At 42.8% G+C, this 23,949-nt stretch overlaps 1 protein-coding gene across 1 annotated transcript in view; it reads left to right on the top strand.

The window, feature by feature from the left end:
• Positions 1-23,949, top strand: part of UNC13A (unc-13 homolog A) — a 239,759-nt gene that overhangs the window by 97,398 nt on the left and 118,412 nt on the right. The window contains exons 11-17 of the mRNA XM_088450825.1: positions 12,106-12,582; positions 13,086-13,170; positions 15,470-15,522; positions 17,058-17,136; positions 21,011-21,082; positions 21,176-21,395; positions 21,732-21,959. Coding sequence (XP_088306951.1) covers positions 12,106-12,582; positions 13,086-13,170; positions 15,470-15,522; positions 17,058-17,136; positions 21,011-21,082; positions 21,176-21,395; positions 21,732-21,959 — 1,214 coding nt within the window. The remainder of the gene's footprint in view (positions 1-12,105; positions 12,583-13,085; positions 13,171-15,469; positions 15,523-17,057; positions 17,137-21,010; positions 21,083-21,175; positions 21,396-21,731; positions 21,960-23,949) is intronic.

The raw sequence follows: 23,949 nt of genomic DNA, 5'->3' as shown, positions 1-23,949 counted from the left end.
TGTGAATACTTATGTACATGTGATTTCTTAGTTGTTTTTTTTAATTAACTTTGCAAAAATCTCAAAAAAACTTTTTACACGTTGTCATTATGGGGTATTGTGTGTAGAACTGTGAGGACAAAAATTTATTTATTCCACTTTGGAATAAATAAATCTGACAGTACCCCCCTTCCCCCTTCAAGATGGACTCCGGACACCCACAAGGCTTATGAGGATTTTTTTAATGAAAAGCTCGAACAAGTTGTGGAGCAACATCAAACGCCTTGATCCATGCTCGTTCTTCAGGTCCGTACCCCTTCAAATCAATGAGATACTGAAGCTGATTCAACCGATGTCGAGAGTCAAGGATCTTCTCAATCTCAAACTCGACTCCCAAGTGAGTATGAACTTGCGGTGTCTTGGGTGGAGAAAGCTGGAATTGATTAAGAATTAATGGTCATAGAAGAGAAACATGAGATGTGTTGGAAATCTTCAACTGAGGAGGTAGCTCCAGTTTATACACCACCGGATTGTTGACTTTAAGAATACAACATGGTCCAATGAAACGTGGAGCAAATTTCATGCTTGGAACCTTCAGTCGAATGTTTTTAGTTGACATCCATACCCTATCTCCAATCTTGTGAACAGGAACGGCAAGACGTTTACAATCCGCAAACTTTTTGTGGTTACTAGAAGCTTTTTTCAAGGAGGAGTGAATGTTTTTCCATATATCAGAAAATGATTCCACAAGATTTGTGACGGCAGATTTTTCCATGAGAGGTAAATCTTGGAAATTCGGAACACGCAGATGTCTTCCATACACTGCAAAGAATGGAGTAGAATTTGAAGAGGAGTGGTACCTAAAATTGTGGGCAAACTCTTCCCAAGCTAATAATTCGACCCAGTCATCTTGATGCGAAAAGTCTAAGAAATGTTTCCAATTCCTGATTCAACATCTCGGTTTGGCCATTTGTTTGCGGGTGATAGGCGGAAAAAAACTTCAGTTTAATTCCACAAAAGGCACATAAATCCCTCCAGAATTTGGCCAAAAATTGTACACCTCAATCCATCTCTATCTCCTTGGGTAGTCCATGAAGACGAAAGATGTCACAAATAAACATTTTGCCCAACTAAGGAGAAGGAAGTGCAACCAAGGGAATAAAATGGGCCATTTTTGAAAATTGATCTACTACCACCCAGATAGTATTGTGTCCCTAAGAGGATGGTAACTCAGTAATAAAATCCATCGACAAATCAGTTCAAGGAGTATAAGGAATAAGCAGAGGACGCAAAGGGCCAATAATTTTGTTGTGAGTGGATTTATGCTGAGCACACTTGGCACAGGAAACAATAACATTCCAAACTTCTTCCTTCACCAGTAGGAGCGCTGTAAAAACTTAAAAGTTTTGATAATGACTGAGTGGCCAGCAAACAAGGAGCCATGAGCCCAAGTTAATAAATTCTTACGCAACTGAGACGCCACAAAGATCTTGCCAGGAGGAGGAGTCAGCAACTGAGTTTGAGCAAAAACAAGAGGATCTAGAATAGGGTAAACAAGAGGATCTAGAATAGGGTGAACTTGAAGTTGTACTTTTCTTCTTCTTGTGGAGGCAGACAAGATGGGGAGAGTGCATCAGCCTTTTTATTTTGAATGCCAGGATGAAATTGGACTTTCAAAATCGAACCTGGATAAAAAAAGGAGACCAACGAGCTTCTCTACCGTTCAAACGATGAGTTGTTTTGAGATAAAGAAGATTCTTATGATCAGTGATTATTGTAATAGAAAATTTAGCGCCTTCCAAAAGGTGCCTCCATTCCTCAAGTGCCATTTTCATAGCCAACAATTCTTGATCCCCTATGGCGTAATTCTTCTCGGCCAGGGAAAATTTCCGAGAAAATAAACTACAAGGATGATTCTTCCCATCTTCAGCCACTTGAGACAGTACAGCTCCCACTCCTGCTGAAGAGGCATCAACTTCTAACGTGAAGGGTTTCTCTAGTTGTGGTTGACAAAGAATTGGAGCTGTGGAAATGGCTGTTTTGAGTGCTTGGAAGGCAGCCACCGCTGCATGAGGCCAACAAAATTGATTAGCACCCTTCTTTTAGCACCATTCAGTGGTGGCTGCCTTCAAAACACTCAAATCAGCCTGTTCCACAGCTCCAATTCTTTGTCAACCACAACTAGAGAAACCCTTCACATTAGAAGTCAATGCCTCTTTGGTAGGAGTGAGAGACCTGAGTCTGAGAGGAAGATGGTCTTCTAAAACCCTTGGTAAGATTTTCTTTTATGTAGACAAAGCAGCTGTTCTGGAGTGGAAAGAGGGTATATTCGGCCACAAGGTGGCATCTTCCCAGAGATTAGCTCAATGCAGACGTCCCAAGGGCGATGGGGAGGCAATTTGCCCACAAAAAATGTCAGAGAACTGTTGATATGGGTTTGGCAGACAAGAATCTGGTTTAAAAGTGTCAGACGTAGGAAGCTTCTGGGAAGATTCAGTAGAGACTTATTGGGTTCGTACTGGAACAACACGAGGAAGACACTGGTGAAAACAATTGGATCCCCAAGCAAATACATGCATGGTGGACCAGTTCAGTGTGGTGTTATGAGTTTTAAGCCAAGGTAGACCTAGGACTTGAGCATAGGGAGAACCAATAAATCTAACTCCTCTTGAGGTAGGCATCCTACCCGTAGTGAAACGGGTAAAGTCACTGAAGATATGTCTCCTAGGATAACATTGCCATCTACTCCAGACAGTGCCATCTTGCTAGGAAGAGGAAAAACTGGGATTCCTCATTCATGTGTCAGAGATTCAGAAATAAAATTTTCAGCGGCTCCTGAGTCCACCAAGGCTTTAATATTTTTGATTTGAGTCTTGAAATGAATAGACACCGGTAGAAGACTATCCAGTGAACAGGAAGGCTTAGTTAACACCCCCAACCGGACGCTCCCAGAACTAGTTAGGGGGTCCTGTTTCCAAAGAGGAGAGGACAAACTTTAATATGATCAGGAGCTGCACAGTACAGGCAAAGCTTGTTCTGGAATCGGCGGGTTCGCTCCATAAAATGAGACTTGTTGACCTGCATAGTTCCTCTTTAATTGGTGCAGGAGAGAAAGAACATGCAGTTGTCAAAAATCGATCCTTGAAATGATCTTCACACCCTTTACTAGCCTTCCATTCTCTGTGGTGCAAGTCAGTCTTAATACATAAAGATATTACATCAGAAAAGGACTCAGGAACATCTCGAGAAGCTAACTCATCCTTTATTCTCTAAGACAGTCCGTGAAGAAATGCTGCCCTAAGCACCTTATCGTCTGGAATTGAACCAGGTACTCGCCCATCGTACGTGTCCCTTGTCGAACTCGAAGGAGATCAGAGGAAGCCGAGGCATTCCGGCCTGGCTCACTGAAGATTCTTTTGAAAGAACAAATGCAATTTTTGTAATTGGAGACGAGAGGATCAGCTCGCTCCCATAATGGAGAGACCCAATCCAAGGCAGTTCCGGATAGTAGGGAGATGATGTATGCCACCTTTGATCTTGGAGTGGGTAAATTCTGGGGCAGACACTGGAACTGTATCTCACACTGGTTAATGAAGGCCTGGCAGCATCTGGGGTTTCTGTCAAAGAGCTCAGGAGAGGCCAGCTGTAGACAAGACTTTTGAGTTACTGCTACTGGAGGAGTTACTGGAGCAGATCCAGATTCAACAGGAAGTATAGTGGCCAGAGTCGACTGAATGGAGAGTAATTGACCGGAAGAGAGTTCCTGAAGATATTGAGTCACCTGATGTTGTGCTGCCTCCTGATTCTCGATGTGAGAGGCAAGATCTTGTAACGCCCTGCACCCTGAGATCCTATGGCTTCCATAATGCCTGTACAAACTGTCATGGTGCGGGCTATGGTGGTCCTTTGTAGAGGGATCGGAAGACATGGACCCAGGTTGAGAAAGGAATTGGAGGTGGGGGGGCCCAGATATATGCCTTCCTCATCCACTAGTTTTGGATGTTGGCTAGACCTGACCACAGATGCAGAGTCTAACTTACTGGGAGGTGTTCACCAGTGACCCCTTTGGGTTTAAGCTGCACCCAGCAAGCAGGTTGCGGCCCTTTGGTCAGGTATGCGGCACAAGTGGGAAATGGAAGAACATTATCACAGGGAAAGCACAGGAGGATACTGGAAGTTTTGCACTTGAGTAATGTACTGGGTACTGTAGATTCAGGCGCAGGGCTGGAACAGGAGATTCGCACTAGGAGATTGTACTTGGATGATGTGCTGAGTACACACACACTGTAGGTAAACAGTAGGAGAGTATCACTGGAAGAAAGGAGCTAGTAACCTGGAATGCTGCAACAGCAAATATACACTTAAGGTAACGACGTTGTACAGGCAACTTCCTGTTGTCTGGAGCCCGGCTAGATACCCTAAGGTAGCAGTCCATAGGAGGACAGTGTCAGCTGACAACAACCAATGCTACTGTTGGGTAAAGGGCAATCATGTGATGTAGACTATCATGGCTTCACCCATGACGGTAACCGCAGGAATCAAATCACGGAGCGAGCACATGGATGTCCTAGCAAACCCCAGGTATAATCTTCAGCGCGTCACTCGCTGCCACACCTGGCGTCTGACAGCTCGAGAGGTCAGTGATAGCCGGGGCTGACGTGAGTAACGGCCAGTCCTAGACCGCAACCTGACAACTCCATTCTCAGAGGTATGGTAATACAATATTGGGATAGGATCAGTGGCGGCTCTAGAGGTGGAGCTGCAGCGTAGTTCAAATTTCAAATAGGGGAGCCACACAAACTGTCCTTCCAAACACTGCCAAACATCGCTGGCCAGGAGTCACTGGCAGTTGGTGTGGCTCCCCTATTTGAATTTTGGACTGCGCTGCAGCCATACCTTTGGAGTCGCCACTGGATAGGATGATAAATATCTTGACAGCAATTCAAGATAAGACCTGGTGATCAAGTGACCAGTAAACAAAATCCTTGTATCCATGTGGAATAACTGCCCATGGGATTAGGTTTTCCTAATTAACTTTATTAGAGCTCTAATATCTTAGCTTTAACTGTACATTCCTACTGGGGGTGGAGCTATAGAAAAACTTTTATTTATATATATATATATATATATATATATATATATATATGTATATAAAGTCCAAATGGCCCGGCACTACTCCAATAGAAAAGTAATGTTGCCTCCGTGCCCTCAATAAAAATGTTAAATAGTCCCGATTTGACTGCGGCACTGGAAGTCTTGATCAATAGAAAATATTTTATTCAACCAACGTTTCAGGGCCTATGTGTACACTGACCTCCGAAACATCGATCATTAAACTGGAGTTTTTTTCACCTTGATTACAATTCTCAGAGTGCCGCCTTCCTGGATCTGTATATGGGATTTTCTGGAGGGCACCAGAGTAAAGTTGAGTGCCAGTTGAGTGCCGGTCCACTGGTAACTATATATATATTAGGGGTGAGCGGGTTCGGATTTCTGAAATCCGAACCCCCCCGAGCCCCCCCGATCCGAGTCCGATCCGAATCAGGCTCGACTTTTCCCGCCTGACTCGGATCTGAAATCGAGGCAAAACGTCATCATCCCGCCTTCCGAGTCTCGCGGGTTTTGGATCCTATATAAGGTACCCGCGTCGGCGCCATTTTCTCACTCGGCTGTGGACAGTGAAGAGGGAGGGTGGGAGTTAGGGCTGTGTAGTGTAGTGTAGTGTAGTGCTGCTGTTGTTCCACTACTTCAAAGTCCATAGGGGCTGGCTGTGTTGTGCTGTGCTGCTGTTGTTAATAGGGGCTGTGTCCACTACTTCAAAGTCCATAGGGGCTGGCTGGACTGTGTTGTGCAGTCAGTTCTCCATAGGGGCTGTGTCCACTCCAAAGTCCTGTGCAGTGTCCCAGTCCTAAAGGGGTGCTGTAGTGTTGTCCAGGGGGTGCTCTGTCCATCAGGGGTGCTCCCCCCAAGTGCTAAAAAAATAATATATTTTCTGTGTTTGTGAATTGTGTGCGCAGTAGCCGCACGTGCATCAACAAAGTAGTGCCAAGCGTGCGCCTGTGTCATAAGTAAAGGGCCGGCTGGCTTGACCGTTAAGGGTGCTGTAACCCCCGAAAGTACACTCCAGTCCAAACCAAAAAAAAAATTATTTTCTGTGTTTGTGAATTGTGTGCGCAGTAGCCGCACGTGCATCAACAAAGTAGTGCCAAGCGTGCGCCTGTGTCATAAGTAAAGGGCCGGCTGGCTTGACCGTTAAGGGTGCTGTAACCCCCGAAAGTACACTCCAGTCCAAACCAAAAAAAAAATTATTTTCTGTGTTTGTGAATTGTGTGCGCAGTAGCCGCACGTGCATCAACAAAGTAGTGCCAAGCGTGCGCCTGTGTCATAAGTAAAGGGCCGGCTGGCTTGACCGTTAAGGGTGCTGTAACCCCCGAAAGTACACTCCAGTCCAAACCAAAAAAAAAATTATTTTCTGTTTGTGAATTGTGTGCGCAGTAGCCGCACGTGCATCAACAAAGTAGTGCCAAGCGTGCGCCTGTGTCATAAGTAAAGGGCCGGCTGGCTTGACCGTTAAGGGTGCTGTAACCCCCGAAAGTACACTCCAGTCCAAACCAAAAAAAAAATTATTTTCTGTGTTTGTGAATTGTGTGCGCAGTAGCCGCACGTGCATCAACAAAGTAGTGCCAAGCGTGCGCCTGTGTCATAAGTAAAGGGCCGGCTGGCTTGACCGTTAAAGGGTGCTGTAACCCCCAAAGTACACTCCAGTCCAAACCAAAAAAAAAATTATTTTCTGTGTTTGTGAATTGTGTGCGCAGTAGCCGCATGTGCATCAACAAAGTAGTGCCAAGCGTGCGCCTGTGTCATAAGTAAAGGGCCGGCTGGCTTGACCGTTAAAGGGTGCTGTAACCCCCAAAGTACACTCCAGTCCAAACCCAAAAAAAAATTATTTTCTGTGTTTGTGAATTGTGTGCGCAGTAGCCACACGTGCATCAACAAAGTAGTGCCAAGCGTGCGCCTGTGTCATAAGTAAAGGGCCGGCTGGCTTGACCGTTAAAGGGTGCTGTAACCCCCAAAGTACACTCCAGTCCAAACCAAAAAATAATTATTTTCTGTGTTTGTGAATTGTGTACTCAGTAGCCTCATGTGCATCAACAAAGTAGTGCCAAGCGTGCGCCTGTGTCATAAGTAAAGGGCCGGCTGGCTTGACCGTTAAAGGGTGCTGTAACCCCCAAAGTACACTCCAGTCCAAACCAAAAAAAAAATTATTTTCTGTGTTTGTGAATTGTGTGCGCAGTAGCCGCACGTGCATCAACAAAGTAGTGCCAAGTGTGCGCCTGTGTCATAAGTAAAGGGCCGGCTGGCTTGACCGTTAAAGGGTGCTGTAACCCCCAAAAGTACACTCCAGTCCAAACCAAAAAAAAAATTATTTTCTGTGTTTGTGAATTGTGTGCGCAGTAGCCGTACGTGCATCAACAAAGTAGTGCCAAGCGTGCGCCTGTGTCATAAGTAAAGGGCCGGCTGGCTTGACCGTTAAAGGGTTCTGTAACCCCCAAAGTACACTCCAAACCAAAAAAATATATATTTTCTGTGTTTGTGACTTGTGTGCACTGTGGCTGCACGTGCATCAACAAAGGAGCAGCGCCAAGCGTGCGCCTGTGTCCCATAAGTAAAGAGCCGGCTGGCTCATTTCTTAAAGGGTGGTGTAACCCACAAAGTGCACTACTCTCCAGCAAAAATAAAAAAATATTTTCTGTGTTTGTGTGCGCTTTAGCCGCACATATATTATATATCAATATAACATAAATGGAGGACCAAACTTTCTCCGATAAAAATAAAATAGGGAAAGATCAAGAACCACTTCCTCCTAGTGCTGTTGCTGCTGCTGGGAGTTGTTCATCATCCCAGAGAGGAAGTAGGAACATCACTACTTTTACTAAACAATTGACCCTCCAACAGTCCCTAGCAATGAGGATGAAGTACGACAGCAATCATCCTGAAGCAAAACGTATAACTGAGGCCTTGACTGCTATGTTGGTGTTAGACGTGCGTCCGGTATCCGACATTAGTGCAGTGGGATTTAGACAATTGATGGAGGTAGTGTGTCCTCGGTTCCAAATCCCGTCTAGATTCCACCTGCATCCTCAAAGCAGCAGCGACAAGCGTGCGTCTGTCTGTTAAAGGGTGGTGACACCCTCAAAGTGTGCTACACAAACAATTAAAATATTGTTCTTTTTTTTTCTGTCTTTGTGAAATGTGTGGGCTGTAGCCGCACCTGCATCCTTAAAGCAGCAGCGACAAGCGTGCGTCTGTCTGTTAAAGGGTGGTGACACCCTCAAAGTGTGCTACACAAACAATTAAAATATTGTTATTTTTTTTTCTGTCTTTGTGAATTGTGTGGGCTGTAGCCGCACTTGCATCCTCAAAGCAGCAGCGACAAGCGTGCGTCTGTCTGTTAAAGGGTGTTGTAACTCTCAAAGTGCTCCAAAAAAAATCAAAAATTTTTTTTTAATGTGTTTGTGACTTGTGTGCGATGTAGCCACACTTGCATCCTCAAAGCAGCAGCAACAAGCGTGCGTCTGTCTGTTAAAGGGTGGTGACACCCTCAAAGTGTGCTACACAAACAATAAAAATATTCTTCTTCTTTTTTCTGTCTTTGTGAATTGTGTGGGCTGTAGCCGCACCTGCATCCTTAAAGCAGCAGCGACAAGCGTGCGTCTGTCTGTTAAAGGGTGGTGACACCCTCACAGTGTGCTACACAAACAATTAAAATATTGTTCTTTTTTTTCGGTCTTTGTGAAATGTGTGGGCTGTAGCCGCACCTGCATCCTTAAAGCAGCAGCGACAAGCGTGCGTCTGTCTGTTAAATGGTGGTGTAACTCTCAAAGTGCTCCAAAAAATAAAAAACTATTTTTTTAATGTGTTTGTGACTTGTGTGCGATGTAGCCGCACTTGCATCCTCAAAGCAGCAGCGACAAGCGTGCGTCTGTCTGTTAAAGGGTGGTGACACCCTCAAAGTGTGCTACACAAACAATAAAAATATTCTTCTTCTTTTTTCTGTCTTTGTGAATTGTGTGGGCTGTAGCCGCACCTGCATCCTTAAAGCAGCAGCGACAAGCGTGCGTCTGTCTGTTAAAGGGTGGTGACACCCTCAAAGTGTTCTACACAAACAATTAAAATATTGTTCTTTTTTTTTCGGTCTTTGTGAAATGTGTGGGCTGTAGCCGCACCTGCATCCTTAAAGCAGCAGCGACAAGCGTGCGTCTGTCTGTTAAAGGGTGGTGTAACTCTCAAAGTGCTCCAAAAAATAAAAAACTATTTTTTTAATGTGTTTGTGACTTGTGTGCGATGTAGCCGCACTTGCATCCTCAAAGCAGCAGCGACAAGCGTGCGTCTGTCTGTTAAAGGGTGGTGACACCCTCAAAGTGTGCTACACAAACAATAAAAATATTCTTCTTTTTTCTGTCTTTGTGAATTGTGTGGGCTGTAGCCGCACCTGCATCCTTAAAGCAGCAGCGACAAGCGTGCGTCTGTCTGTTAAAGGGTGGTGACACCCTCAAAGTGTGCTACACAAACAATTAAAATATTGTTCTTTTTTTTTCGGTCTTTGTGAAATGTGTGGGCTGTAGCCGCACCTGCATCCTTAAAGCAGCAGCGACAAGCGTGCGTCTGTCTGTTAAAGGGTGGTGACACCCTCAAAGTGTGCTACACAAACAATAAAAATATTCTTCTTCTTTTTTCTGTCTTTGTGAATTGTGTGGGCTGTAGCCGCACTTGAATCCTCAAAGCAGCAGCGACAAGCGTGCGTCTGTCTGTTAAAGGATTACATCGGTGACAGCATCCAAGTAGGCATGTCAGACAGTCCGTACCTGTACTGGCAGGAAAAAGAAGCAATTTGGAGGTCCCTGTACAAACTGGCTCTATTTTACCTGAGTTGCCCCCCCTCCAGTGTGTACTCCGAAAGAGTGTTTAGTGCAGCCGGGAACCTTGTCAGCGAAAGGCGTAGGAGGTTGCTTCCACAAAATGTGGAGAAGATGATGTTCATAAAATGAATTATCAACTCTTCCAGGGAGACCAGCCTCCAGAACGTACAGAGGGACCTGTGGTTCCAGCAGGGACGAATTAATACTCTGTGAGGATGAGGATGTACACACTGAAGAGGGTGAGGAATCGGTGGATGAGGAGGATGAGGACGACATCTTGCCTCCGTAGAGCCAGTTTGTGCAGGGACAGATTAATTGCCAGCTTGTTTTGTGGGGGCCCAAACGAACCAATCATTTCAGCCACAGTTGTGTGGCAGACCCTGGCGCTGAAATCATTGGTTTGTTAAAGTGTGCATGTCCTGTTTATACAACATAAGGGTGGGTGGGAGGGCCCAAGGACAATTCCATCTTGCACCTCTTTTTTTTCTTTGCATTATGTACAGTTTGGGGCCTAGTTTTTCAATGCCATCCTGTCTGCCACTGCAGTTTCACGCCTAGATGGGTCACGTGTTTGTGCCGCCCACTCGTGTCGCTTAGCATAGTCATCCAGCTACCTCGGTGCAACCTTTTGGACATAAAAACACTATTGTGAGGTGTGAGGTATTCAGAATAGACTGGAAATGAGTGGAAATTAAGGTTATTGAGGTTAATAATAGCATAGGAGCAGAAAAACCTACAAATTCTGTGATTTTAGCTGTTTTTATGCTTTTTTTCAAAAAAATACAGATCCAAAACACAAAACCCAGAACCCAAAACACGGAAGGGTGGTTTTGGCAAAACCAATCCAGATCCAAAACACGAAGAAAGATCCAGATCCAAAACCAAAACACAAAACACGAAAAGTGGCCGGTGCACACCCCTAATATATATATATATATATATATATATATATATATATATATAATCAAATTAATATTTGGTGTGACCACCCTTTGCATTCAAAACAGCATCAATTCTTCTGGGTACACTTGCACACAGTTGCTAAGCACACCAGACCCCATAGTCATATGCAAGGTTTATCCGAGGATATTTCCAGGAGTTTGTTGGACTATGAATGACTGGTTCGCAGATACAAATAGTTTTCAATCTGAGGCTGATTCAACAGTGCATGCAGCAGTGTCTGCGTCTTTATACTTATGCCTCTACCGATTCTGTTCCTACTGAGACGCCCACTGGCAGCGGCACTAATCAGTCTTGGTGCGTTGCAATATCGAAACTTGCACCAGCCCTATGGCAGGTGCAATTTCTCAGGCTGAACATGGTGTCCTGTGCCAGTGCTACTGCATCTTGAGTTGCAGTCACTGTCAGCAACATGCCCGTTACATGCCAACCTGATTACCTCCCATGAATCTCCATTGAAATTTACAGCTCTTGCGTCCAAATGCGCTCTTCCTCTCAGGTACAGTAGCCATCCGGACGCATCCGCAGTACGACTCGGATACATGCGCAGTACCTTCAGCAGCAGACAACTGCGTGCATATCGGCATTGTGTGCAGCTAGCGTTCACCTCTGAATTAGGTCCTATAGCACTTTGTAGCACGTCTTTATACCGCATGACATATACGGGTTATGTGTGCTCACACAAGGCTGTTTTATGCATCGAATCAACTTGTTTTTTAGTTTTATTGGCTCCTTGGTATTTTGTTTGTGCATTGCCAGTTAACACTGACATCCTGTTCCACACATTAAAAGAAAATGACAAACCTTTGCGCTTTTTGTGAAGACCTTCTGTGCACACATAAGGTATATAATATATAAGGGTAACAAGCCTCACTGGATACTAACTTCATAAAACTTGTTATGTACTGTATACAGTACATTCCCTAACCTAGACCTGCCTGGTAGAAATAAGAAATCAGTTGCTTGTATGTAGCATGCTAATATTATAATTATGAGCACTAGTATAGTTAATAGGAGCTTACTTCATAAGTAACAAACTATATTTGAATTGAATTTATCAGTATAGGAGCAGAAATCTAAGACAAATCAGTGGATCCATGGTGTCCATTACTGTTTATACTTTGGTCAGTGTAACAGTGGCTTGCTGTGTGTCCATGTAATTGGAACAATTACAGAGGGAGGAGTTGCTACAATTATTTTATCCTTCTGCTTTCATCCTTCTGCCCCCATTTTCTGATTTCTTTAGCCCTACTGGGAGCAGTCGATATGCCTCATCAGGGGAACTTAGCCGAGACTCCACCCAACTGAGTGATGATTTTGATCCTGAAAATGACAGTCTGCAAGGTTCAGAAATAGAAGAGGAGAGGGACAGAGACTCATATCACTCCTGTCACAGTTCTGTCAGCTACCGAAAGGACTCTCCAAACTGGGAAGCGGAAGAGGGCCCAGAAGGCTATAGTGAAGAAGATGATGATGAAGGGGCTTATCCTGACAGCAGGGGGCAGCTTTCAGACAGAGATCTGTATGATGATGAGCTGCCAGAGGAGGAAGCTGAAGAAGAAAAGTTGAGATATGAGATGGAGAACACAATGTATCTGTCAGGGGAGTGTAAGGAGAAGACACCCCCCGAGATTACAGTAGAGAAGGAGAAGACACCAGAGGTTGTACCAGAGCCTGCAGCAGTGCCAGTAGCACCTGTAGTCCAGGAACCCATACCAGAGAGGTGAGAGGGTGGGGAGGTAATGACATGCTTGGATTTACAGTATTAAATAGAAATATATTTGTAAGCCATGTGGAATGATAAAATAATAAAGCATATATTGAAAATGTTAAATACTCAAATTATACAGAGTTATCTAATTCTGTCTGTAGTATATATGTTGCAATACGGCATGTCTCAGTTAAATTGTGCTTACCAGGTTTTAAAAGCAGACATTTAGTGTGCATTAACACCTGAGCTAAATTCACTAAGCATCGGCTTTGCCTAGGGTTTTAAACTACTGAACATAGCCGGCCATTTTGACCTCCAAACCTCTGGATTTATTATTCATTGCTTTCGATGGGTATTCCCAAACCACTTGCAATGTCTGTATTTCATGGTTAATTACAACTCTTGTGCATTGTGAGAGACTACCACCCACTTTACTGGAGGTATTTTATTGATATTGTAGCTTTAAAAAATAGACTTTTTGTCCAGCATTATGAGATGTATTATATGTTATCCAGTTACAGGGATGAGGGCTCCAGCATGTCGAGGGCAAAGTCAAATTGGTTGAGAGCATTCAACAAGGTGCAGATGCAGCTTCAGGAGGTATGTATAGAACCTAAAAAATATAAAGACTCACTATCCGCCAGCCTTAATCTTGAATAACAGCTTTGTGTGTTTCCTAATGGCACATTTAATCTAAAAACTAAAACAATGTTTAATGCATTGTACAAATATTTGCAGATGTTCCAAACAGGCTCTGATCACGTGATGTTACTCAGTTACACAGTGGACAAACCAAGATTTCTTGACTGTAATAAGACATTGCTCCTTGTTATTCCCATCACCGTTTTTTTACCCTCTCTGATTGGCATTTTATGTTTTTCATGTTTTGTTTTATTTATTTTGTTTATTGTTTATTTTTTATTTTTTGTGTCATTTTGTGATTTTTCCATTCAGAACGGCTCTCTCTCTCCGCCCCCTCCCTGCTCACACCCTCTTCCCAAACATCACTCTGTCCCATTGGCAGATTCCAGAGCTATCCGGTGCAGGTAGGTGAGGAGTGAGTGACTTATCTCAAAATGCTAAGAATTACATTAGTCCATCCTTAAGGGGGAGATTTATAAAATCTTGGAGAGAAAAAATGACAGTTGGAAGCTGATTGGTTGGCAGTTTATCTCTCTCCACTTTATTTTTCTCCAAAGAAGCTTATTTGTTGTTATGAGCAACTTTATCTCTCTCTCTCTTCAAGATTCGATAAATCCTCCCTAAGACTGATATACTAGTACTGGTATAAAAGTGACATTTGTGGCAATCATGACATCAAAGAATTAGCTCAGAACGCCATAATTCCTCATTGGTATGTAATATTATATAGGTACTGTTTCCACTATACACATCAGATTAATTTTGAAGTAAATAACAATACATGAAGTACTGTAAATAACACTGCTTGGAGACATTTGAAGCTTAATGATTCAAGATAATGGTAAAAAAGCTACCACTTTGATAGATAACAGGATTACATAGGGAGAAGATCATTTAAGAAGCTATAGAAATGTAGGCCAGCAGCACAGCTTACTTTTGTTATAATTTTTACTGGAAGCACATGGAACTACAGTATGTAAGGTGATCAAGGCTATGGTGGTCCGTGTTATGATGGAAAGAGTTGGACTGATCAGGACATTCCTAAATGCAGACTTGTGTACAGTACTTGACATTTAGCATCAGTTTTGACCTGACATTGGTTTTGTAGATTGAGATATTTAAGAGATTTCTTAAAAATCTCTGTGCTGGCATCATGTGCACAGTCAGGAAGGCTGCAGGGAATGTGGTCTAAGCTGCAAGGAGGAGGTTACAGTGCAGCGGGAAATCATCCTACACCCACCTCACGCAAGTGCACGCTTTCTCACAACATGCACATACTGCATCCTGGGGGGTGATATGGTGGTGCACCAGAGTTTGACCTTTCCTGAAAGTTTCCAGTTGGCACCTCCTGTGTAAATGCGCCTATGCATGTTCCCCACTTGCTCCACCATTATTCCGCCACTGGGTAGAACTTTGATGTGATAGAAGAAAGAACTTTGATGTGATGGTAGGCAGGATTGTGATGTGATAGCATATGTCCCAACATTTAGTCCCATGTAAATCAGGATGGTGCACACACACAAAATGAGTGTGGTCTAATGCAACACCCTCATGATGCACCACATTGGCATTGTAATAGTTTGTACCCAGCCTTAGGCTGGGTATGCACTATGTGATATGTTATTCAATCAGCCGATGAACTACATATCATATCGGAGGGTGTATACAGACGATGTCTGTAAATTACCTCGTTCACAGACATATCGTATCTGTCCTGCAGCACAGCGATGCCGATATATCTTGCAGATACTGTATATCGGCACGTCTGTCTGTGTTTACGGGTTACCCGCCAAGCAGCCAGACCACCGTTGACTGACATCTCAATTGGGTGTGTACCCACCTTTAGTATTTGTGTCCTGTTATTTAACTGAAGAACTTGTCTTGTACATATTTGATAATGTATTTTGCCAGTCTGCCAGTGGTAAACATGTGTTTGATCCTATCGTAGCACTCAGAGTTAGCCATGTTTGTACCGTAATAACATTATCACTGTAAAAGTTTATGTTCTGTCAAGATCAAGTGGTACCTACTATATGATATGTTGACAAAATGTAAAATATTTTGCAGGTCTTGAATTATTTCATGTATTTGTAATTATGAATAAAAATAGCACATTTAATTATGAAGTGGATTTGTTTCAAGTTTAATGTGTTAGATTTTCAGTGATTGTGCATGAATATGTACTCTGCCAATTTATAGCGCTTTTGCCTTTTAATAGGAGAGTCCCCAGTTCTACTTATGTTTATTTTTCTTTCAGGCTAGAGGTGAAAGTAGTGGTGATATGTCAAAGTCTCTATGGTTTAAAGATGGGTATGTGAAAATGGTGTTTTGTACTCTACCTCTGTTCTAGATTGTAAATGTAGAATCAGTGTGATGAATTATTGATATCTGACAAGCCTATTTATTAAAAAACATTAATGACAATGATAGTCTCTCACCACTTGTCACATCATTTTCTGTTATGATTGCTATTTATCAATAAAATATCAGGGGAGGCTGAGCACTACTGGCTGAGAGTGGTAAAGGTTAACTTACCACTTCATCACTCCAGTTTGGGGGCATATGTGTTTGTGTGAGACCGCTAGCTGGTTTGTACATAAACATTTGTTAAAAATATTTTTTTTCTAAGCAAATATTTGAAAACTATTTCCCAATGAAAAAAGGTTATTCAAATAATAAAGCATTTTTAATTTATTTATTTATTTATTTAGAAAATGATGTATTGCGATGATACATGTACCACTACAGTACATGTTAAATAGACAGAAGCTAATTCCAGAGAAACCTGGCAAATCTTACCGTCAATGGGTGTTTCCTGCTGCAATAGCAATGCTTTTGTTAACATTGACCCATTGTAGATAGGGATAAACTATCCCTACATAAGCCTTTTCTCTATTTAATGAATATTGTGTGATGATTCCCTGTATTCTGATTTATTACTTCTTGTAAAACTTTCAATTCAGAATCCACAAAATAATTTGAAGTCTTTAAACTAATTAAATTCCTATAATTATGAAACTACTTAATTTCTACACTCCACCATTTCCCTGTTCTCTGTTGAGCAATTTACAGAATTTATAATTTTGAGAGAGGTTCAACACATTTTACTAAACACTTCTTGGAAAATTGAAGACAAATGTATTAAAAAAATTATTTTCTACAGACATAAGCTGAATAAGTATAATTATCCATTCATCAAATCAAAATAACCTTAGAAATTAAAAAACATCTGCTACAAGTAAAAAATAAAAACAAAAAAACTTTTCTTTGCCATATCCTTATGACGGCAGTAAGCACCTTTCTGCCACATCCTTCCACCATCTCTTCCTGGAAACATAGTCATCACTGATGGAAATTCATGCTGGGATAGAAGCACTTTGGTTCATCAACCTATTTTTTTGTCTGTGCCCAAAAATTCCACAATAACATGAACGCATAAATGTCTTTATATCTTATCACTCCATTAATGTCTTTACAGAAATCACATAATATTTATTCCATTTTGGGGGATGCAGAATGTTTTTGCATTATAGGGATTACAACTAGTCAATGTTTTACAACCAGCATCAAATATAAGCAGGCATTAGTCTCTACTGCAGTACGGTTTGTCTTTGCTTGGACTGTTGTTACCTGGGTCACCAACGAAAGCACACTCATACACACATGAGGCAGAGCAAAGGCAGCTGGAGATAGATGGGGACCTGATCTGTCAGGGACATGATAGGCATAGTGATCTTCACAGCCCTGAACACTGGGAAAAGGAAACACTGCTCTAAAATATAATATTGCACTTTCTTCTTCACATCTTACTCAGTATTGCTCATGCTCATTTCCTTCTCTCTCAGGCCTGCTGGTGGTCTCATAATTATAGACAGTATGCCAGACATACGGAAAAGAAAACCCATACCTCTGGTCAGCGACTTGGTGAGTCTCCCCGAAAAGTCACCTCCTTAGAAGAACCATAGAGGTGATTTAGAGTTGTTTACAAGGGCATTTACATTAGGAATGTGCGCCAGACCATTTTTGCTGGATTTGGTTCTAATTCGTCATCCAGCTTTGAATTTGGATTTGCCAAACTGTGGTGACTGGCTTTGGAATTGGATTTGGATTTTTTACAAAAAGGGGCAAAAAAAGCTAAAATCACATAAATTGGGCTTTTTTTTCTTCTCAATAACATTAATTTCCAGTCATTTACAGTCAATTTAGACCACCTCACAGCTTATAATATTGTTTTCACCATTATTGGCCAAAGGTTGCAGTGAGCTGACTGGTTACTAAGCATAAGAGCAGCGGCACAGTGGCGCAGACACCACAGTTTAAAGCACATCTATGAAACATTGCCACACAGCAGTGGCAGAAATGAAAGGTAGTGCAAGACGGAATTGTCCTTGGGCCCTCCCACCCACCCAGTGGGGTACGGCCAGCAGTCACAGTACTTGTATACACAGTGGGCTACGGCCCAAGGAGTCACAGTACTTGTATGAACAGTGGGCTACGGCCAGCAGAGTCACAGTACTTGTTTACATAGTGGGCTACGGCCCAAGGAGTCACGGTGCTGGTATTTTTTATACACAGAGGGCTAAGACCCACAAAGTCACAGTGCTTGTATTTTTTATACACAGAGGGCTAAGGCCCACAAAGTCATGGTGCTTGTATTTTTTATACACAGAGGACTAAGGCCCACAAAGTCACGGTGCTTGTATTTTTTATACACAGAGGGCTAAGGCCCACAAAGTCACGGTGCTTGTATTTTTTATACACAGAGGGCTAAGGCCCACAAAGTCACGGTGCTTGTATTTTTTATACAGAGGGTTAAGGCCCACAAAGTCACGTTGCTTGTATTTTTTATACACAGAGGGCTATGGCCCACAAAGTCACGGTGCTTGTATACACATTTACACAGTAGGGTACAGCACCAAAAAATAAGTGTTTTTTTTTCACGTTTTTTTACTTTTACACAGTCACTTTTGCCAGCGCAGCCACTTAGCAGAGTATAGTGCAGCATCAGCGTGCAGTGTGTCCCCCTATACAGCCACTCAGCCAGCCAGTGATCAGCGTGCCCCCTCTCAGCCAGCCCGCGCAGTTGCAGAGTAGCATGCAGTCTGGAGTGTGCAGGACAAATGGTGCCGACTTGGCGCCTTATGTAGAGGCGAACTCTGGGGAGAGTTCGGCACTCTCGCGAGATCCGACGTCAGGACGCTGACGTCGGGCTCGCAGTGGGGATCCGAGTCGGCGGGAACACGCTCATCTCTAATTTACATGTCGTCATTTTTTGTTTCATATAGAACTTGTCAGGGCTGGACTGCCCATCTGGCACGTCTGGCAAATACCAGAAGGGCCGATGGCCAGATGGGCCGGTCCGCCGTCAAACCCTGGGCCGAGCAGCTCTGCCTTCCGGCACTCTGCTCGGCCGGGGATACTGAAAGATGGGGGCGTGCTGCGAGGCCACGCCCCGCAACTCGTGGCATGCCCATGTGAAACAAGGTCACACCCCTTTAATGTGAGACCACGCCCCTTTTTCCACCTTCCACTGGTGCAGTTTTTGAGATGATGAATGATACATAATTACTCCATATGAATGTATATACTAGGGTAAAAGTTGCACACGAGATGCGAGAAAGCGTAAGTGTGCAGACTTATATTTGCACTTACACAAACAGGCTTCATTTATACTCAAATCTAAATCACCTCCTCTGTATCTGTATTTTTATGTTATTACATGCATTAGTCTCTAATTCTCATTTTTTTCCATGCTTCATTAATGTGTGAAGGCAATGGTAAGTATGATTTAGCATGTATTGTAATACTATACAGCAGTGACATCATGAGGTGGGGCAGTGTGTGTGCCGGCCGCATCTGGGTTTCACCCTCGGAGGGGGTGACACCAAAATGCCAGCTCCTCTGCAGTGACAGGAGCCAAGTGCTGCAGTGTGACATTCTCCTGCAGCACCTGGCTCCTGTTATAGAAGAGGAGCCGACAGTGCAGACTGCCCAGTCTCCTGGAGCAGCATAGAATCTCCAGTGATGCTGGGCTGCCCCCAGAGTGATGTTATTGCCCCTGCGAGGCCACACCCCTTTGATTCAGACCACGCCCCCTTTTTGGCCAAACGCGCCTTCGGTGCGCGGGGGTATCCAGAGTGCTCACTGGGTGTCACCAGACCCGGCGATGCCTCTCACTATACTATAACGTACAACCAATGTCTCCAAATTTTTGTATGGTTACTAATTACCAATCACTCTATAAAATGAAAAAGTACCAGAGTCCATATCAACTAAATGGATTTTTTTCATATTTGTTTTTTTTATATCATTAGATAGTAATTGTTTCTTCTGCGAAATTCCAGTTTATATGACTTTTACAGTGATTCTTTTTAAAAGATTTCACTACATGTGTATTATGGATATATTATTCTGCTGCAGCTTACAAAGAGAAAAAAATCTATATAACGCTGCATGCCATATTTTAATTAATCAGTATAGTGTAGTTTTGGAATGTTTGTTTGACAAAGATACAATGGTGCCGAGAGCTATGGGTGGGTGCAAACTATAAGTGCAAGGGAAGTGTAATCATGCCCCAAGAACCCCTCTGCAAGGTATACTGCACAGCTTCTGCAGAAGACCCACAATGAGGTTTAGCTACACCTGGGGTTGGACTGGCCTACAGAGGTACAGGGGAAATCCTCGGTGGGCCCCCCTGCCTAAGGGATCCACCTCCTCTTCTAATGTCAGGTTTCAGACAGTGCACTTTAATTTTACAGCGTTACTCTATTACAGAGTCAGTTACCTGGCAGAGCAGGAACATGGAGGAACAGACCATGAACTGCAGTATTCTTGTTGTCTGCATCATGCAAACTGTATGCTACTGCATGGCACCTATTTACTACAATCCGCATTTCACGAGAATGTATTAACATTCTCAAGCAGTGACAAAGCTTGGCGAGAAAGCTCTGTCCCTGCGAATCCTGTTCACTGTATTTTCCTCAAAAAATACAGTGAAAGTACCTCCACGCATGTGCCGACGCTAGCTAGCGCCCCGCCCTCCCGCGAGACCCCCCTGTTACCTCTCAGTCAATGTCCAGGAAAGCCCTTATATTTCTGATCCCATTCAATTAAATATGATCTATGATTCTGTATGAACAAAATGCGAACACATGCAACTCAGATGCTCGCTTAGAAGAAGAAACATTGAATATTGGCATAGCATGCGACTCTGAATCAGGCCCAAGGTCTCCTGTAAGATCTGACACTCCTGAAAAATTTATTTTTTGTTTTCCTGTTGGTTGTCAATTGTGGTAAAACAACTGTTCATCTTGTAAATCCAGGTAAATTATTATGCCAACATTTGACTACAATATCAGAGTTACTGTTGCTTATCAGGATTATCCACATCACACATACTGTATGACAGTCTATAAGGCTATAGTATATTATGCCCTATAAAATTACTAATTTACTTTTCATAATATAATTACATTACGCTAAGCTTTTTAGGGACTGTATCTAGAAAGCACAGAAGTGTGGCAGTATGGGAGATGTTCTATACTAGAAACTGGTCGCTAAAACCTCCAAAAGTAAATTCCTATTCCTGGAAATTAATAATACATAAAGTCTTAAATTTTAATACAATAAACATATATTATAAATTCAAAATTTACTAACAGTACAAATGGCCTGGTAATGGCTGGAAAAAGTCAAATAGCTGAAAACCTATACTATGGAAGTTGACTTTTATTACTTGAGCTAATTACTTTTCTTGATAAGATAAAGATGATAATCATATCCTATTTTCCCTTCTTAGTCCTTGGTCCAATCCCGCAAAGCAGGCATAACATCTGCACTTGCAACAAGCACTTTAAACAATGAAGAGCTAGTAAGTACTGCATCTAAAACTAAATAGAATGTTTACATGTAATAAACTAAATTTACTTTGTCTAACTTCAATGATATTTTGTGACATTTCCAGAAAAATCATGTTTACAAGAAGGCCCTTCAAGCTTTAATCTACCCAATCTCCAGCACTACTCCCCACAACTTTGAGGTGTGGACTGCCACAACCCCCACCTACTGTTACGAGTGTGAAGGGCTCTTATGGGGCATTGCCCGGCAGGGTATGCGCTGTACAGAATGTGGAGTCAAGTGCCATGAAAAATGCCAGGACCTCTTGAATGCCGACTGTCTGCAAAGTAAGCACTGATCTGGGTGCGCTTTGTGTGTCTGGGGCAGTCTGATAGGGGAACTCTTTTTAGCGTATTTCTTGACAATACTAACTTGTCTTAAATGTCTAATATCTACTGCAAATACTCATGTATTTCTTACCTGCCCATCACAAAATTTGTCTCCTATAACAATCCAATAGGTAACCTTACCTATCCTTTTTCTTGTTTTTTTATAGTGATGGTCATTAACGGATAATTATTTCACGTGTTTATGATATGATTTCTCCTAAAAACCTGAATGACGTCTCAGATTGTATTATATTATAATTTAAAGTGACAATCCATTCTTTTATTCCTCTACAGGGGCAGCGGAGAAGAGCTCCAAGCATGGGGCAGAAGATCGCACTCATAATATTATCATGGTTCTGAAGGACCGCATGAAAATCCGAGAGAGGAACAAGCCAGAGATCTTTGAACTGATCCAGGAAGTTTTTGGAGTCCTTAAAGCCACACATGCTCACCAGATCAAGGCTGTGAAACAGAGTGTACTGGATGGGACCTCCAAGTGGTCTGCAAAGATCAGCATCACTGGTAATTAGCGAATATTAGCTGTATCTGGGTCTCTGTATACCAGAAAAGAAGGTAGCTGCATAGAGAGAAAGGGCTAAATGTAATATGGTGCAAAGTGTAAGAAAATGTGAGTTTAGCTACTAAACTCACAGTTTATTACAACTCGCACATGTAATATGATGCGAGAACATGCAAACTTGCATGTTTTTCACATTTCCACAACTCGCATGGTGCAAAGTCGCATCCAACTCGGCCAATATAATAGAGTGAGAGTTTTTAATTACTTAAATAATACTCGCAAAATGATAGACCTGCTTGGGCTAGCAAGTTTAGCCTGAGTAAGTGCGTGTTTCACAGAAGCCTTCATTGAGATTCGTGAAGGCTTCTGTGTGTAAAAAGCTATTAAAGTGTTAAAATAAAAAAAAGTGACATGGGGTCCCCCCCTTAAAGCACAACCATCACCGGGCTGTGTGAGCCGGTCCTGGTTGAGAAAATACGGGGGGAAAAAGACGTAGGGGTTCCCCATATTTTATACTACCAGCACCAGGCTCTGTGAACCGTTCCTGGTTGTGAAAATACGGGGGACAAAATGCGTAGGGGTCCCCATATTATCCACAACCAGCACCAGGCTCTTTGTAGCGGCAGTGTATTGCTGCAGCCGTAGGACCCGCTTCACGGGGTTCCCCGGCCAAAGCATTCTGCACCCCACGCTAGTCAGCCCTGGCCTGGGGATCCCTGGGACAGTGGGGACCCTCCCAATAAAGGGGTCCCCACTCTCCAAGGCACCCCAGGCTGGGGGTTATAGCTCCGGCTATCCCCGGCACCCCTGGGCTGTGGGTGCTGAGTTGATAGTGTAAAAAATTGATAAGATAATATTGTCCTTTAAAGGAGAACTAAATGTCCCAGCAAGCCTCCCCCACATGCTGGTACTTGGAGAACCACGAGTACCAGCATGCAGGGCATTAAGGGCCCACTGCTATCTCTAGTACGCATGTAAAAGAAATATTAAAAAAAGACGAGACTCACACACCATATGTTTTATATTTTTATTACACATACATACATTCATTCACTCACACTCATCTGCACTCACACTACATACTTACCTTGTCCCTAGCACTGGTCTGTCCCCTTCTCCAGTAGAATCCACGGTCGGTACCTGTAAAAAAAATCATCTCCACTTCTATAAACCCGCAACTTAGTAAATATACCGCTAGAATTCCCTCTAATTACATTCATAAGCAAAATATTTAAAACAAAAAGTGAAAGATATCGTGAAACATTGTGATACTCAAGAATTCTAGATTAAAAACCATCTTATAGGCCTAATGTTATTAACATTACTGGTATAAATACCTTCACCATGGATGCTTGTCTGCTCATACAAATTAATATATCATAAAATATATATTATGTTACAGTTGTAAATCTTTAATGGTAAATGGATGGAATTGAGATGGAATTGACAAAGGTATTATTATAAACATAGCGTCTGGAAACAGTCAAGAATATTGTAAAGTAAACGTACGAGGGTGGTTCAATAAGTAAGGTAACAAGACCTGTCACGTATATTTCATTCTAATTTCCCACCAGGCCAGAGCAGGTAGACCACTGCTTCCCCATTAGACTGCACCTCATATCAGTCATACTGTCCCAACATCAGGTGTAAGATGGCGAAGTTAGCGGAAACATGGACAAACATTGAGGTGTGTAGTGTGATCACATTTCTGTGATTAAAGGGCACATCAGCAGCTGAAATTCATCGCCAAATGGTTAAGGTGTATAGTGATAACGTCATGTCATGGAAATAGGTTCCGGTTTGGTGCACTGCCTTGATAACGCCAGGCTATACTCAGCCAACTGCACGCTTGAATTGTTAAGGTGTTACAATTGGAAGGCGCCTGACCTGGCGCCGAGTGATTTCTATCTCTTTGGACCATTGAAGAAACACGTGGGTGGATGGCGATTCACAACCGATAGTGAGGGTCAGCAAGCCGCCATATCCTGGCTT

Source organism: Taudactylus pleione, unplaced genomic scaffold, assembly GCF_031769625.1.
Source record: "Taudactylus pleione unplaced genomic scaffold, aTauple2 ptg000529l, whole genome shotgun sequence".
Lineage (NCBI taxonomy): Eukaryota > Metazoa > Chordata > Amphibia > Anura > Myobatrachidae > Taudactylus > Taudactylus pleione.
Note: the sequence above shows the minus strand (reverse complement) of the source record. Positions and strands in the feature narration are given on the sequence as shown.